At 39.4% G+C, this 18,451-nt stretch overlaps 1 protein-coding gene across 9 annotated transcripts in view; it reads right to left on the reverse strand.

The window, feature by feature from the left end:
• PPHLN1 (periphilin 1) overlaps positions 1 to 18,451 on the reverse strand; it is a 140,739-nt gene that overhangs the window by 107,778 nt on the left and 14,510 nt on the right. For 7 of the 9 annotated variants that reach the window (XM_073328028.1, XM_073328026.1, XM_073328025.1 and 4 more), the window contains exons 2-4: positions 9,216 to 9,265; positions 6,783 to 6,874; positions 1,563 to 1,733 (exon numbers count right to left, since the gene is read on the reverse strand). In XM_073328028.1, coding sequence (XP_073184129.1) covers positions 1,563 to 1,733; positions 6,783 to 6,874; position 9,216 — 264 coding nt within the window. In that variant the 5' untranslated portion in view covers positions 9,217 to 9,265. Of the gene's footprint in view, positions 1 to 1,562; positions 1,734 to 6,782; positions 6,875 to 9,215; positions 9,266 to 16,537; positions 16,665 to 17,073; positions 17,098 to 18,451 lie in introns of those variants that run through there. The other 2 variants (XM_073328023.1, XM_073328024.1) reach the window with 2 other exon arrangements.

The raw sequence follows: 18,451 nt of genomic DNA on the forward strand, positions 1-18,451 counted from the left end.
ACAAATGAGTTTGATCCCCCATAGTTTAAATTCCAGGGTATTACTATTACCAGGGTTTTTGGTACTATTTCTCTCCCTCTCTGTGTGAAACTTGCAAGCTGCTAATTGTGTTAGTACATTCTAAGACAGAGTCTGTTCTCAAAGCAATTCTTTGTAACAACAACAACTACTCACACAGAGAGAGACTCAAAGCAATACTCTCTAACAACATGTTTAAGGAGGATGAATTCAAACTGGAACAGGTATAGAGAAGGGCTACTAGAATGATCCGAGGAATGGAAAACTTGTCTTATGAAAGGAGACTCAAGGAGCTTGGCTTGTTTAGCCTAATTAAAAGAAGGTTGAGGGGAGATATGATTGCTCTCTATAAATATATCAGAGGGATAAATACCGGAGAGGGAGAGGAATTATTTAAGCTCAGTACCAATGTGGACACAAGAACAAATGGATATAAACTGGCCACCAGGAAATTTAGACTAGAAATTAGACGCAGGTTTCTAACCATCAGAGGAGTGAAGTTTTGGAACAGCCTTCCAAGGGAAGCAGTGAGGGCAAAAGATCTATCTGGCTTTAAGATTAAACTCGATAAGTTTATGGAGGAGATGGTATGATGGGATAACATGGTTTTGGTAATTAAATATTCATGGTAAATAGGCCCAATGGCCTGTGATGGGATATTAGATGGGGTGGAATCTGAGTTACCCAGGAAAGAATTTTCTGTAGTATCTGGCTGATGAATCTTGCCCATATGCTCAGGGTTTAGCTGATCACCATATTTGGGGTCAGGAAGGAATTTTCCTCCAGGGCAGATTGGAAGAAGCCTGGAGGTTTTTCGCCTTCCTCTGTAGCATGGGGCATGGGTCACTTGCTGGAGGATTCTCTGCTCCTTGAAGTCTTTAAACCACGATTTGAGGACTTCAATAGCACAGACATTGGTGAGAGGTTTTTTTGCAGGAGTGGTGGGTGAAATTCTGTGGCCTGCATTGTGCAGGAGGTCAGACTAGATGATCATACTGGTCCCTTCTGGCCTAAATATCTATGAATCTATGAATCTATGTACAAGTGCCAGAAAATGAACTGTATTTATTTGAGCCATTAACTTGCACATGCAAGCATCTGGGATGTGTGGAAGAACTCTCTAAACCACTTATCAGCTCTGCACCTCAAACCCATGTAGGAGAATGGGCGAGGAAAAGGAAAGACAGACAAGACTTCTGGCCACATATGTTCTACCCAAACAGACAGGGATACGGCACGGCTGTTCACTCCCGGAGTAGCTGCTGAAGTGCAGGCACATGAAAATGTAGTGTCGTTATCCTGCAATCATGACAGACTTACAAGCTAAAATGACAGCACACAAAGTACTGTCAAAAGCAAATAAATAAGTAAATTTAAAAATTGTTTTTTTCCTTTAACCTTTCAGTTTATTTACAATAATACTGAAAAATGTTCAGGGAGAAATTATTTTTGAGATGACAGTGTCTCTTTAATTGTGCACATAGATTCAAACATGAATGAAAACATAAGCAATATGTTCATGGGAGAAAAATCAAGTTACGTACCCCTCTATGTGGTGGGCCACTTCTTCGTTCATGGGCAAAACTTCGGCCCTCCTCATAGTCTCTGTAGTCAACATGACTATAGTCATCATATCTACTGTAACTTCCTTCTGCAGGTCTATCTAGTAGTGGTGGTTTCTTGGGTGCAACATTAACTACTCTATGGTAGTCATCCTAAAAATACAAAACAAATATAAAACACACTACGTTTTATTTTCACAACAGACTTCCAGTAGTAAAACACAAAAGTTTAAAAAAAAGGGGGGCAGTGGTGTACATGAACGTGGTTATTCCCAAAAAAAATATTGAACGGCAACATTCTTAAAAAGGCTACATACTTAAGTGTGGAGAAAACATGCAAGAAAAACAGCAAGCAAGTCTGATGATGGATAACACATTACATTTATATGGTGTTTAATCTGATGTAGCATCCCAGCCATCTTGTGTTTATAGTGAAATGTCACAAAAGCAGTCTGTGAGTTAGCTTTGAAAGCCTAAAAATCAGGTCTCATTTTTTTAAAAAAATTACTCCAGTTTAAATTTCTTATATTCTTTGACACCAATTTCAGAAATGATGGCGATAAAGAAAATTATCTTCAGCAACGCCTCATAAATAAGGGCCTGTCGATAAATGTAATTTATTATTTGAATGTCAATAGTGTACTCAAAATACATAAACATAGAGGAGGTAGTGGTTGCTCAAAAGAAATCAATCTGAATAGAGAAGTAATACAATTCTGACACAATGCAGTAGATCACCAGAGGATGCATTCAAACGAGTGTTTTAATGCTTACATTTTTGTTTTATTTTTTCTAAATAAGTGTTGCAACACTGACAATGGATTTAACGTGTCTTATCTCTGGTTTTTTGGAATGTATAATTCTTCCAGTACAGTTCCTTCAGAATAAAACTTAATATACCAGTTATCTATTCAAGAAATGTCCACCCCACAAGTTTGGTTTAGACTGGCTGGAACACTTTGTTCCCCTTAGGTTAAACAACTTTTTGTTTTTGTTTTTGTGTCATGATGCATGGATCTTGAATCCAGGCCCGCAAAGTCTCTAAGAGCAGCCATGCTCCAACCTTCCACCCAGCAGCCTGCTGGCAATATAGCTTGCCTGAAATCCATGAAGCCCAGCGCCATTGTGAGGCTCTGCCCTTGTGTGCCAATTGGCAGAGTCCCAGAGTGGTTGACTGGCCCTACTTAAGCCAGCAGTAGGAAAGAGGAAGCTGCCCAAACAACTGGGCTCCTCCCTGCTCTGGACAGCGTGTCTTTTACTTCCTGGCCCTGCTACCCATTGGCACTGACTATGGGGAAAAAATAGGGGGTGCTCAGCACCCACAGGGCCAAATTAAACTTTTGTGGGCCTGGCCCCACTCAGCCTCTTCCCCCTGAGGCCCCGCCCACCACTCAGCCTCTTCCAGAGGCCCACCTGCAACTCCTTCCCATCCCCACTCGACCTCTTCCCCCCTGAGGCCCCACCCCCGCTTGGCCTCTTTCCCCTGAAGCCCCACCTGTGCTCCGCCACCAGGCCCTGCCCCTGCTTGGCTTCTTTCCCCTGAGACTCTGCCCCCTGCTCACATGGGGGAGGAGCGGGTGGAGAGGAGCAAGCACCCACTGGCAAAAACAAGTCAGCACCTGTGCGGCTACCCATTCCTGCTCCCCACTCCTGCATGCACAGCTTAATTTCCTGGCATTCCAACCCAGCTTGACTCCTGGCATCTGACTTCTTGTTCTCAACCTCCAGTTTGTCACCTGACTCGGTTCCCGACTCGTGGCTCTGATCTACAGTTTGTTTCCTGCTTCTGACCTCCCAGTATCCCAACACAGAGAATTCTTGACTCCTGTCTAGTGACTGTGGACTCTAGCTCTGACAAGTAGGTCTGGCCACCCATGACCTGGCCGTGATAGCTTATTATTGAGGAGGGGTGTATGTGTGTGGCAGGGTATTACTTAATCCCCATCTCATGTCAATGTGCCATATCCTGTCACACTCTTAAGAAGTGAATTTTATGCAGTATTTCCCCCTTTGTGATTGGCCCCCACTATCACTATGGAGCACAAAGGTCACATATGGGAGATAAAGTAGTCAGCTAGCTCCATGCTCCAACATGTTTCCATGGTTTTGACATCACCAGTACACAAAGATCCTTAGTTTGGTTACTGAGGGCATCCGGCACATATTGCTGAAGATGCAAATGTAGCTTTCTAGAAGTTGAACATATTCTATGAACTGTTGGTACGTAAAAAAAGTAAGTGAAATCCTGAGAGCCAGCCCTTAACTTTTAAATTTCCTTCCTTTACCAATTTAAATCAAACCCTAAGAGCTAAACTTTCAGTGGTCTTTTTTTAGGAATGCCCCAATACAGAGGCAGAGCCCGGCATTTGCACATGCAACCTTGAGGGGGAAAAATAAACATGAAAAACAACCCTTTTTCAAGTTGTAGTCACAATCTAATGCTTTGAAACTTTCAGCAGGAAGAGGTATATTAGGGTCACAGACTGTTAATACATTATAAATAAACTTGCTGACAGCCCAGCAAGTTTACTAAAGGGCAATCAATTACAGACACCTAATGAAAAAAAATAAAATCTCACTCCATAGACTAGATACAATGTAGAGGCCACATGTATACAAAATATCACAGGGCTTGATGAACCATTGAAGGCAAGCTATCTCATGGAATACCATTCCTAACATATACATTAGGCTTATGATTTGGTGGCCCTGAAAGAACATATGGTCTGAAGCTATATTAGAAGTACTCACCTATCTCAATCCACCCTAAAGATTAGATCACAAAACTGTAACAATGACATATAGAAAACACAATTTTAAAGTGTTTCAACAGTAAGAATATTGTAAAGGTGTGAACAATATTGTGTAGAGTATGGGCAACTCTGCAAAATCCTATTGTCTGGCATTTTATCATTTGCCAGCAACTGAGATCTCAGTCTACAATAGACTTTATTTTGATATGTTACATTCAGTTTCAGGACCAAGCTTAAGGCTCTTGTTCTCTTGAATAGTAGAGACAAGACACACACAGATACGCCAGTCATTAAAAATTGACATAAAATATTCCAGCCCAGGAACAACATTCATATCCTTGTCATCTGCCATGAAGACTGATAATTATGAATGTGCTAATGATATTTTACATGACCATCCAAAAACAAAATTAAAAAAACTCCTTGCCCTGAGCAAGTAGAATTTTGCAAGTCTGGATGTAACACTCAGTGGTGATGAAGGAAATTGCCTTGCAGTAGCTACCTCAAAGCAACAGAGCAGAACCAGAAAAAGCCACATATCCTAGCTTCATAGTATAATAAACTGAGATTGGCAAACCAAAGTTTTGCCATTAATTTTTTTGGGAGGTATATCAGTAGACTCTACTGGTCATGCCACTCTATTGGGATGTTATTTGGAATATAAACCTACAGTTGGGGTATTTGTTTCAGTCTCTCCTGTATGATAATATTATTATACCTCCTCAATGCTCAGAGATTTTTCCTTTATAGCTAAACTTACGCATAAACCTCTGTAATGTGTGGGCTATACTTGTTTCCTAGAGAGTCTGAAAGACTAATAGAATTTAAGAATTTTATTGCTGTAATGGTTACATTAAGTTAGCAAATTGTTAGACAAACCAAATGTTACTTTGTTTAAAAAAAATCTAATATCTGTAAAAGTCCATCTGCCGTTCCTTTTGTTCTATTGCTGGTAAGACTACTCGAGGAGCAACTGAGTATCTGACTAAATACCCTGTTCAAACTTATCTGGTTTCCAGTTTGTTGAAAATGGAGAAATTTTGCTGACCCCTGTAAAGTTAAAACATCACACAACAGCCAAAACACCAATACACTGATCAACAGAAAGAGAGAGCCACATACACCTTGTGACACTAGTTACCAATACCAGTAAGTTACAAAAAGTGCAGGCTGAGAATATGTGATGGGAGAGTGAAATAAGACAAAAGGTAGCCCAGGTCAATTGAACAACCACTAAATCTCCAAGATTCACTAAGAAGAGGGGAAGGACACAAAGTAGACAGCAGAGACTGATACCTGAGGTTTTATGTTGCCAAATACATACTGTGTACCCTGTAATCAGAAATAATTTAGAAAATGTTCTTTAAATTCTATTTAACTGCAACAGCTCAAAAGCTAAATTTAAGAGTGATTTTGATTTCTCTCTTCTCCAGATATTCAGCTATAGAAGAAAACAGTTTACCTACTTTGTTCTTTTTTATAGCTTTGTAAATGTTTGTGTTTACTTTTAAAGACCTAAAATAGGTAGCTGAAATTCTAATTTTACAATTGAGAACAAAATAAGTTTTATAAACAGACTGCATATCATTAACTATACTGCAAAAAGAAAAGGAGTACTTGTGGCACCTTAGAGACTAACCAATTTATTTGAGCATAAGCTTTTGTGAGCTACAGCTCACTTCATCGGATGCATACTGTGGAAAATACAGAAGACGTTTTTATACACACAAACCATGAAAAAATGGGTGATTATCACTACAAAAGGTTTTCTCTCCCCCACCCCACTCTCCTGCTGGTAACAGCTTATGTAAAGTGATCACTCTCCTTATAATGTGTACTGTTTCCTTTGTAATTAATGTCCCAATAAGTATCTAATAGGCAGCTGCTGCTAACTTGTATTTTCAATACTTAAGGTTTAAACTTTTGCTTAAATCTTTGCATACACCAACAGCATTGTTTCTTACTGCTCTACGTAAGACCCTGAGTTCACAATCTCACCACCTTAGTCCAGTTTTAAAATTTGATAGAGAAAGCCAAAAAAAAAAATCTTTCCAGCAAATTGCATAGCCTCAGTAAAACTGGGAAGAACCTGAATGGCCCATGTTTAACTGCCCACAAAATATACTGAACACTTATGTACAGAAGATTATCTACTTGAAGTACTTCCCAGTGAACATCAACCTGATTCTATACAAAGAGCAATGTGGGCAGATCCTATCATCCATGTGGAGTCCAGTTAACTTCATAAGACTCACAAATTCACCAGGTCTGCCCAGGCAGATCCATTTGCAAGATCAGTGCCTTAAATGTTAGTCACAATATGATCTCCGAAAATGGAATTAAATGATAAGAAAAAAAATTAATGAAAAGATTCAGCTCTAATAAGTACTATTTTTTAAAAAAAAGGACAAGCCCAATATTTAGACAATATAGCATATACAGTACTTACGTCAGAATGAATTCTTGGTGGGAGTCGTTCTCTTGGAAGTCTTTCATACTCATATCGTCCTTCAGACCACATTTCATCTCTTCTATATGCCACTAAAGATAAAAATTCAAGCAGAGAAAAATATACGTGTTATGCACAGGTAAGAAGCAAGAAGTGTCAAAATAAGAAGTCTCCTACTTGTCCTAATATAACATACTATGCACAGGAAAAAAAAGCAATACGTTCTTTTTGAAAGGGCTTAATTAACACTGGACACTGTCCAGCTAAAAAATGGAAAAGGAGTATTGTCTATTGTTTCCTTAAAAAGTATTAGACTGGAAATCTGATGACAGCGTTGCTCTAAGCCTCCAAAATACGAGACTATAAACTATTTCAAAAACTTGGTAAATATGAACATAGTCATAAAAGTCTGATATACCAGCCTGTTAAAAACCCAATTATTTATTATTCTGACAACCATTTACTTTCTCCATACCTGAACTGTGAATGTTGCAATTTGGAACGAAAATAGTCTTTATTGAGACTAAGGCCTTTGCTAGGATGAAAAAAATCTTGGTTTGACTTTTTAAAAAGTTCTGCATTGTGCAGTTCAAAAAAGACCCATTGCATGTGTAGCAACAATTAGGAAAGTGAGTACATGTTGATGATAGGGCTTATTCATGTGATGCACAGGATAGCAGTACTACGGTGGCCAACTTTCTAATGTCTGAAAAACGGACCTCCTGCCCCACCTCTTGCCCCGAGGCCTCGCCCACGGCTCCACCTCTTCACACAAGGCCCCCCCCCCCCGTCACTCACTGCTCTCCCCCCTTAACTCCAGTGTGAGCAGCCCAAAGGGACTTGCAAACCACAGCTGCAGCAGCAGGCCACCTGGAAGTGAAGGTCAGAAGCGCGCTGTGGCTGCCCAGGAGCAGCCAGGTAGCCCCGCGCCTCCCTCTGCGCTGCCTGCCCAGCAGCCCCCTTCCCTACCTTCTCAAGCCCTCCCCACTCCAGAGCTGCCTGAGAGTGCAGCTAGGGGAAGCACTGGATGGCGGGGCAGTTTGCATACTTTCCTTCCTGGGGAACATTCCATGCCCACTGAGAGCCCCTTACACCACTCGCCATGGGTCCCCGCACTCTGTCTTCCACCGCAGCCCTGCAAACTGCGCTCCTCAGAGGGGCAGCCTGCGGCCCGAGCAAGTGCATGTATGCTGCTGCGGGAGCTTCCACTTCAGGTCCAGGCAACAGGCTTCCACTCCCACTCCCGCCCACGGTAACCAGACTTTTAGACACTGCCAGGTTCCCTGTTCAACCAGACTTTCCAGTCGAAGACCGGACACCTGTGAACCTGAAGCAGCACCAGTCCACTATACACAGCTTACAATCTCCACTTGTACAAAAGCCCTTCCCCACCAACCCTGCATACAAATGTTACTGCAACGTTAAGATTGCACAGTTAAAATCAGTCAGGAAATGCAAAAAAAAGTAATTCACTCCACTTTCTAATAAGGTTGAACAATTCCAAAATATTACATTTCATTTTCCATTTAGCCTTTCCATGGATCAGTTTAGTCATCTGTAAAATTACAAAAGCATGATACAGAACTCAGAAGAGAGCTGGGAAGCTTAGCATGTTTAATGTGTTTTTAAATCAGATGAAAGGTACTCTATATATACAAAATATTTGTAAAAATTATGGTCTCTGACAGAATGCAAAATCTTTTTTTCTTGGAATTAAATTAATTAGAATTTCTATTCTTAAATAAACTGTATAAAGTGTATCCAGGTTTGAGTACAACCATTACTGTAATAAGAAAACCTCACAATCCAGCATGTAACATAATTCACCAAACTGAAGAGATCTAGTAGGAAGTGGCAAAAAATTACGAAAACTGAAAACCCCAATCTGAAATGTATTTTGGGATGGATATAGAATACAGAAGAAAGACACATCAATTAAATAAGAGTTTGCTAAAATTACATTTAAATTTTTTTCCTCTTGGGTAAAACTATTCCATTTCCCAAAACTATTGGGGAAAACTATAGGGTTCCAACTATTAAAACTGAATGGTCCATAGAGAGGAAAGAACAGCCATAGGAGACAACAGCCGACCTATAAGTCCCACAGTACAGACCCTGTACAAAGTTTTTAATGAGGAAAGTCTTTAATAAAAAAAATAAGGAGCAGGACATGCCAGAAAGAGACAACCCACCGACATTCCGAAGGTGAGGACCTATGAAACTTTCTGGTGTAACCTCATACCAGGAAAAACACCAAACAAAACCAAACCCAGAAAACAACTGTACTCAGGATTTTTTAAAAAGAGTAACCACAAAAATCTGGTGAGAAATAGTGCAATAAATAAGCTTAACTGTTACCACAAGTAGTACTAGTTTAGCTATATATATTTTGCAAAAGAACACAAACAAAAACTTTGTATCTGTACCACTTACTTTTGCGTCTATTTTATCAACCAGTATTTGAAGTCCCATTCAATTAGTTCCTATGAAATTAAAAACAAAAATACATTAGCAAAAAACAAAAAAAACCCACCAAAATACAAAACAAAAAACCACCAACCCTACACATTTAAAATACAATAATTTTGCTTTCTCGCTATTAGTTTTCACTATGAAAATTAATCAGTTGTGGTTTTTTTAATCCAAATTCTAAATGATGAGCTAGAAGAGATCCAGTGTCACTTTCTTCCATCTCCCTGAACTAGTGCAGAATGGTCCACTATCCTAAACCAATGAGATGTAGCCAGTCAACTCAAAAATATCTAATTTCAATGTCTCAACCTTCCACAGCCAATTATTCTAGTCACTTGACCTATCTGCAATATTTAATGTATTTTGGCTGTTTTAATCTGATTAGAAAGACAGAAATAAGAACCAGCAACATGTGACCAACCAGCACTCCAGACTACCAGTGGCCCATGACACACAGTTTAAGAACCATTAGTCCAATGGTGGTTCTCAATCTTTGGAGTCATCAAGGCTGGCATTAGACTTGTTCAGGCTCAGGGTTGAAGCCTGAGAGCAACCAGCCCTTGAGCCCTGGGCAGTGGGGCTCAGGCTTTGGCTTCAGCTCTGGATGGCAGGCCTCAGGATACAGGCCCCTCCACCCCCTCTGGGGCTGAAGACTTCAGGCTTGGGCTCAAGTTTCAATCCCCCTTCTTGGGGTCATGTAATAATCTTTGTTGTCAGAAGTGGTCGCAGTGCAATGAAGTTTGAGAACCCAATATAAATTTTACCTTTGATAATTTTAAACTAACTCCCTAGGAGATAGCACTTTCCCTAGCTATATGAAGTATCTGTACATAATTATAGTTTCCACCATTAGAGCCTGTCTACATTATAATTACAAATAAGTCAGGGGACCTATTTACAACTTGGTTCCATTTTAGAACATAGATGGGATTTTAACCAAGTTCCATAATTCGGACACGTCCAAAAATTTGGCCCAGTTACAGAACTTAGTTAAGAGCCTGTCTACCCTACTAAATAGCACTGTGTTGTAACTAGGTCTACTCTGATTGGTTGACCTAGTTACAACACAGGTCAACCTCCAATAGGCCCTTTGTCATCCTCTCTCTAAATTTTTCACATTAAGTACCGATTTTTGTTAGGTGCTTAGCACCCTCATCACTCTTTGAAATCACTGCATTCCCAGATATCCTCTCTGTTGTAGTGGTTAACATTAGAGTGTTGCACACTTTGTTGTTTCTATAGGCTGAGTGCATTACACCCACTAGAGCCTCTTACATTCCTCCCTTCCTCTCCACAAGCTCCCTGTGTTCCACCATCCTATTCCTGCTATTTCAGGGACTCCTTGCAACCCCACCCCTCCCCTCATGCCAGTGACTCCATGTGTCCCCCATGTCTACCTTTTTATTGAGTGTAAAACCTCCTTTGCTTGATCATTTAAGCCACTTCTGGCACTCTGAGGTTTGTGGTTGGCAGTAAGCAAAAATTCCACTCGCCCAAAGTCTTATCAGTTTTCACTGTTGCTGCTCCAAACACTGTGGGCAGTAGTGAAAATGGCAAGAATCATCATAAATATTCTGCTGCCGTTTAAGAATGCTTTGAGTAGAAGCTATCCACAGCACAGCAGCCCTCAAAAAGAGAGGCCAAGAAAGGGATAGAGAAAGAGGCACCCACTGTGAGCAACCAGGTTGAATGAATGATAGAATGCAGATACACACATATGTGATGCCCATCACATCAGTGAGGAAACTTGGGGAGAGAACGAGTAACAGGTATACCTTCCACCGACTCTCACGAGAGTGAGGAGGCTCTGCAAGTGGAGTGGGGAAATGGAGAGAATGCTTCCTCTGTCACGCAGCAACAGAGGGGGCTAAGTACAGACACATACTAGACAGAGTCTACTCTGAAAAATGGAACCTGCAAGCAATCTGGGGCAATATCCTCTTCTTTCCACTCACAGAGGAAAGTATGAGAGAACATTGCCTTTTCACCTAAGCATTGTCCCTGTACAGTGGGGCCCCTATTCCTGTCTCTACATAGTAGGTTTAATCCTCCATCTTTTAAGTATCTGGTGAAATTTCCACATCTTAGACTATCTGCGACTGCACAGGAATGAGTAGGCAGACAAATAAACTGATGAGATAAGACAGAATAGGGAAATGCAGTATAGACAAAGAAATAAGGACGAAAGAGAGAAGGAGAGGAAGTAGTGAATACACTGCAGAAAAAAAAACAGAAAAAAGGATGAGTCACTTAAGACAACTCAAGAAAAATACACTATGATCTACTATAGGGAAGAAGAGGAAGAAAATGTGAAATGAAGTCAGGATGAGAAAGATACTATACTTCTCTTGCTTTTGATGTTGCAAGTTATATTATTACAAAATCATTAAACAGAAATTTCACTTGCAACATGACACTACTGAATACACACAACTGTTTTATTCCTTTAAACAGTTACAGCTTGAGGCAGAGACAAAGAAGAATTTACCATTTAAGGGGACTGACTTTGAAGGGAGCATTACCCTAATATCTTTCCTATAGTCACTGACAGAATTAATGATTAAATATATTGTCATCTTTTTATTTCCTCCACCAGCTTCATTGGATTCATGTCTCATTTTCAAATAAGAATTGCTTGTAAACTGTAGTATTCTTGTCCTTGAAAATTCTGTTGCACAAGCTGAAGTCCTATCAGCATTTATAAAGTGCTTATCAATGTGGTATCTATTGGCTGTACGTGCATTAAAAAAGATGCCAAGAATCATCATTAAAATATACTCATGGTTGAGAATGTTATGAAGTAAATTGATTTAATTGGGCTGATAAAGATACACAAAGTGGTGTTAGACACTTCATAAAAATTTCAAAACAGAACTATTTTAAATTTTCATAAAAAAAGCTACTAAATTTATTCAACAATTTATACATACAACCATAAAATTAAATAGCGTAATTTATTTTGAGTTACAAAGAAAATGAAATAAAACTTCTATTGACTTCAGAGGAAGTAAAATTGAGTCTTTATTCTCCTTTGTAATTGAAATATCTTGTATTTATATTGAAGTTTTCCTTTAAATGAAATATTCCGTTCCAAGCAGCTTCAGCTGTAGAAGAGACCACAGGTCTATGTGTCTAAGTATTTCTAATGCACCAATTACTGTGATATCTGAATGATAAGTAGGATAAAGTTTACACAACAGTGATTAACTGAAAGTCTAACTTGCTTTACCTTTTGCTGATTCAGCATAAAAAGTAATTCTATGTAGTCCACCATCCCAGTCAATTTTAAGTGTAATGTCTTTTAAAGCTCTAGCACAAAAACTGTGTTGTATGAGCATTATTAAGGAAAAACCAAATTTGGATTAAAAGTTAATAGGCTTTAATAGTTTTATTACAAAAGAAATATGGGCTTCCTGAGGGTTATTTAAAGCATTCATGTGCTGAGGTGATATGCATGAATATACATTTGTAAATAAACAGCTGAAGACCAACATTTTCAAATAAGAGCTAACTAAGTTCCCATGTGTGGGATTTTTTAGTGACTCAAGGTGGTCAATCTATTTTGTTTATCAAAAAGAAGGTCAAAGGGTGACTTGATCACATTCTAAGTACCTACATGGGGAACAGAAATTTGATAACAGATGGCTCTTGAATTTAGCAGAAAAAGATATATCAAGATCCAATGGCTGAAGCTGAAGCTAGACAAATTCAAACTAGAAATGAGGCACAATTTTTTTTTAAACCACGAGGGTAATTAACCATTAAAGCAACTTACCAAGGGTTGTGGTGCATTCTCCATCACTGATCATTTTAAAATCAAGACTGTATGTTATCATAAAAGATATTTTCTGAGTCAAACACAGCTATTGGACTTGGAGCATGAATTAATTCAAGGAAGTCCTTTGATCTGTGTTATAAAGGTGTTCAGACTATGATCACCATGTTCCTTTCTGGCTTTAAATCTATGACTGAACAAAGATTTAAGTAGATGAAATGAGATTTTCAAAAATACACAAGAACATAGGCATTTAAGAAAATAATTATCTAAATACAGACAGGCTCCAATTTTTAAAAATTTAGCCAAAAACTTCATTCATATGAAGGCTGATCATACATTTTTTTAGTCATCTGCACAAATATCATCTGTCGATATTTGGAAAGTTTCCAAACACCACATATTGGATTGGCCTATTTTGAATCCTGCTTTAACACATGCAATCATGAAATTCTCCAAATCAGTGGGATTACTCACATTAGTAAGGATTTACTGGATCAGACCCTAACATTATAATACTATATTCAGAATTAACTGCCCTCTCAGTACAATAAAATTTCTCTCAAAGTTGGATACTGTATATTTTGTCTTGTATCCAAACATATGTGATAGATATTGACTGTACTGCATTTACTAATAGAGAACTTTGACCTCCATAATTTTTCTAATACAGTACACTCCTGGATTTCTAAAACCTTATTATCAGAATCCCATTATTTCTGGATAACACAGAGGTTCAGATAATAGAGCAGAGACCCCCCTGCCCGGGGAGGCCATCCTGCTGCTGAATGGTTCCTGTGGCAGTGCAGGGAATGCTCTACAGTTCCGCTATCCATGGGAGTGAATGACTGGGGCCATGACAGCAGAGCTGAAGAGGACTCCCTGAACTGCCTCTGGGCCGGTGATACCTGATCTCTTCAGGTGCAAGGTGTAGAGAAGGCTAGTGTCCTGACCAGGGATCTCTGCTCTGCCCCACCAAGACCGCAGCCTCCCCCCTGCCCTTTGCGCGTGCAGTAATGCAGGGAGGGTGTACATGTAGCATGTATTGAGATGATGTTTGCTTATTTTCTACAGTAATGTAACATAAGTAGGCCCAAAAATCTATTTCCTAAAAACAGGTTTGACAATAGTCAAGAGAGGCATGGTAAAGTACGAATAAAGTGAAGTGAGACAATTCAGAGATAAATTAGGGCATAACCCCAGTTCATGTTGTAAACACGTTTTAGTCCTAATTGGTTTTTACAAATGTTTTAAATAAAATGTTAATGTTTTGGAAAATGCTATCTATATTAATGGTTACCGGTCGGGCATTGAAGCAGATGTTAAGATAATGCTTAATGTTAAACAGCCAATGAAAAAGTAGAAAATATTTAATTACAGTTACGGAAATACAGGTATGGTAAAAGGAGGATTTAATGTTCATTAATTAAGTGGCATTATTATAGTTGATTATAAAAAGGGTAGTAGGTTGGTTTTAGATAGGCACGCCAATCCCGCATCAAGGTACTGTTAAAGAAAGGATTATATCCACACTCCTTAACCAGAGGCAGAACAGCTATGCATTCATCTTTTCACCTTAGAATGTGAGTAGAAATGCAGTGCATGATCATACTGTAATGCATGATGCTTGAACTATTTTATATTAAATAAAATCCTTAATTTTAATCATTCACTGTGTCATTCACAGTCCTCCACTAAATTAAATTATCTGTAACTACCCTGGAGGTGCAAACCTTAAGGAATTCAGTTTGGTTTTATTCCTTATGTTTAAACTACTAATTGGAAACACAAAAATCAAAGGTTACAAGTGGCAACGCAGGGAGCCCTCTGCAGCCCCACTGTTATGGGACCGAGTAGGGCTATGACAGCAGAGCTGAAGGGAGCTCCCAATTATATGCCCTCTCAATTATATGAACTCCCAATTATCCAAATAAAATCCATTCTATTCAGATAATTGGGAGTATACTCTACTGTGCTACTTAGGCCTGGTCTACTTCTAAAATTGAGATCAACCTAACTACATTAATCACAGCTGTGAAAAATTTCACACCCTCTGGGATGTAGTTATATTGACCTTATCTGCCATTGTAGATGCAGCTAGGTCAAAAGAAAAATTCTTTCACTGACCTACTTACTGGCTCTTGGAGAGGAGCATTACCTACTTTAATGGGAAAACTCCGATCAATGTAGAAAACATCTACATTACAGTGCTACAGTAGTATAGACACACCCTTATTTACTGTATCAGTTTATATTGCCTCTGGGTCAGTGGTGATTGCTTTTATTGAAGTATTCTCTCAGCTAATGGTGTTTCACCATATGTGGGAGACTTATTCTATTAATACTGTAAACACAAGCTGCCCCTTTGTGGCTTGCTGCCAAGAATCAGAGCAAGGAGATTATCACAGCAATAGGCCTTGCTTTGTGCTAGTGCAACAGACCTAATAAAAATTATTTCCTTCTCCACAAAATAGATTAGGATTATGTGGCTCACTTGAAAGTTTTAGGTTTTTACTTAATTTTTATTACAGCTTTTTCCTCTTCTCAGTAACATGAATAAGATGGAGGGGTTGATACATGAGTGACAGCCATCAACAACTTTTGCAATAGCAATCTTTTCTCTGTGGGTTTCTTGTTGAAGGACAGCACCTCAGGAGGAACCCTAGAATTCTCCTTTTTATGGCACAAGGTGCGGAGTTACCTTCTCACCAGAGTGATGTCACTTGCCATTTTGTCACCCTCTCCTCCTTTTGTATTAGTCTTTAGCTGGTAGGTTTAGTCCTCTACCTATTATGTGCATTTGGTAAAAATTTTAAATATGAGTACTATATGTTTGTAAGGAGGTGGTTGGGGGAGAGAGAGATTGGGTAAATTTTGAAGAGAGAAGTATGTTGCTGAAGGAAAGAGATTTGGAAATAAGTAGAAGAAAGGAGAAGGGAAATCGCAACCTCCTCCCCGGCATAAGAATGTAGGGAAGGAGATGAGGGAGTAGAAAAGAGAAGAAAGAGGAAACAAACAATGAAAATAATTCATGGAAAGATACATCATGATTAAGGATTTGATTTTGGCGTGGGTATTTTTATTAAATAGACAGGAGGCAATAAGTCAATAAATCACAGAAATATACACAGGGCAGCATTAGGGGCTAGCAAATGGGGTAATTGCCCAGAACCCCACACCATGGGGGCCCTGCAAAGCTAAGTTATGGGCAGCAGGGCTTGGGCTTTGGCTTCAGTCCAAGCCCCACCTGGCGAGGCTGAAGCCTGAGCCGAAGAAGTGGACATCTGTTAAAGTCACAGAATCCGTGATCTCCCTGACCAAATCATATCCTTGATCATAATCAAATACAGGAAAGAAAGGGAAAGCATGGAGTGGAGGTAGAAAGATAAAAATATAGAAAAAGGGAGAAAAATTACATTTTTAAAGATGTATTAAATAGAAAACTGATTGACAACGTTACAGTTAAATACTGTAAACAATATAAAACTGTTTTATTCCTTCATCTTACAGAAGATATGATCTGGAGTGAGTGGCTTGGGTGTATGGCAGCACATTTATTTTTTCACCTGGCTATCGAGCATTGGGTAAATTTTTCAATTCCTGATGTTTATTCTGGTAAACAGGCAGCCCTCTGTCTTTTGACAACTACAAGCAGTGTGATAAAGAGGAAAAATAAATTACGCTACCTCATCTATTCCATGGAGACTAAACCATCCATCATAGTTATGACTTTTCCACGTTCTTGTACAAAAACCAAACAGTTTTGCCCACAATATATGTATAATTTTGGGAGGATATCCCCATCTGGGATTTCATTCACTGCTCTCTAATCCAGAAACTGAATGGAGGCATTACCCCAGATTACTGAGACATTCTCATCCTGGTACCCCTTCTCAAGTTCTGTGGCCGCTGAAAATATCAGTGGGACGGCAGCGCTGCTGTACTAGAAGGATCTCCCCATCAAACTCTCTGCACTTCCTTGCTTGTAAAATAATGGGTAGATATTACATCTGAACAAATTCATGACACTTCAGACCCTCATACCTGATGCAAACTCTCCATCATGAACTTTAAGTTCCTTGAAAGTAGTTTTCTTTGCATTTCTCTCCAACCTAGAGTGAATGATTGGGTATGTCAATTTGGGAAACCCACACACAACATGATTCACTGGCAAAGAACTTTGTTAACTCCAAAGTAAGGTTGTATATGGTGCCCTTGCAGAACATCAAGTTCAGCAAAACTCAAAGCTTCTGAAAACCAGGAAATACAGAGTTAAGATACATTCCCACACAACCTTAACTCTGGAGCTGGCAACAGACACTTGGAATTATCTGCATGCACTGTGATAGGTGTAAGTATTGAACAGTGAAGAAATTAGAAGGAGCAGCTTGGAAGAGCTGTGACTGTGATATGAGGTGACCTGAGGAGGATGCAACCCTCTGTGGATGTGTGTGATCAAAGGGAATAGGTACACAAGTATCTTGGAATATCCAGTATATAGCTCATTTCAGCACTACTGTGTGTAGCCTGTCCCAATAGCAGGCACAGTGGTCTTCTGGCCATGGGACTGTCAACAGTTAGGTGGGAGATGAGCATGGTCTATGAGTTTAACGGAACGTAAGTGCAAGTATGGTGTTAGATGGCATTGTGTGCATAAGGGTGAAGAGGTCATAAAATTTAGCCAAAGTGTTCTTTCTGTCTACACTACAGTGAGTGCTGCAGCTGTGCCACTGCAATGCTGTAGTATAGACACTTACTATGCAGATAGAAGGGATTTTTCCATTGATGTAGGTAATCCACCTCCACAAGTAGCAGTAGCTGCATCTACAACACAGGTTGCGCCAACCTAACCACAGCACTTGGAGTGAAATTTTTCAAAGCCCTGAGCATTGTAGCTAGGTCAATTTAAATGTACACCAGGCCTAAGTGTTTGAGTGTAGGACAGATGTACGTAGTTCCTTTTCAATGTAGTATAAAGGCAGTGTGGGTGTATATATTATGGGTATGGGGGCATCACTCTCAGAGGACACAATTAAGGCTGAGTATTGCCTGGTTTTAGAAATGTGAATTTGAAATACCTTAACTCATTCCTGGTTTTCACAAGTCTGAATTTTACTGAACTCAGCATTCTGGAAGGACATGATATACCTTAACTCTGCATTAAGTAAGTTTATTTATCAGTGAATTTTCTAGGGTGGTGTTTTTTAATCAGGGCTTTGGAGCGGAACCCGCAGCTGGAGAGCAGAGCAGTGGAGCCGCAGGTTTTTGCCCAGAGCTGGAGCGGAGCCGGAACACAGAAAATCTTGACTGCTCCAGGGTTTTTTTTTTCATTTTCAATCCAAAATGAATTATATTTAGCAAGAAAAACCTAAAGGTGCCAAAAAGTTTCAGATTCTATAACAATTGATATTAACATCTACTT

Source organism: Lepidochelys kempii, chromosome 1 (assembly GCF_965140265.1).
Source record: "Lepidochelys kempii isolate rLepKem1 chromosome 1, rLepKem1.hap2, whole genome shotgun sequence".
Taxonomy (NCBI): domain Eukaryota; kingdom Metazoa; phylum Chordata; order Testudines; family Cheloniidae; genus Lepidochelys; species Lepidochelys kempii.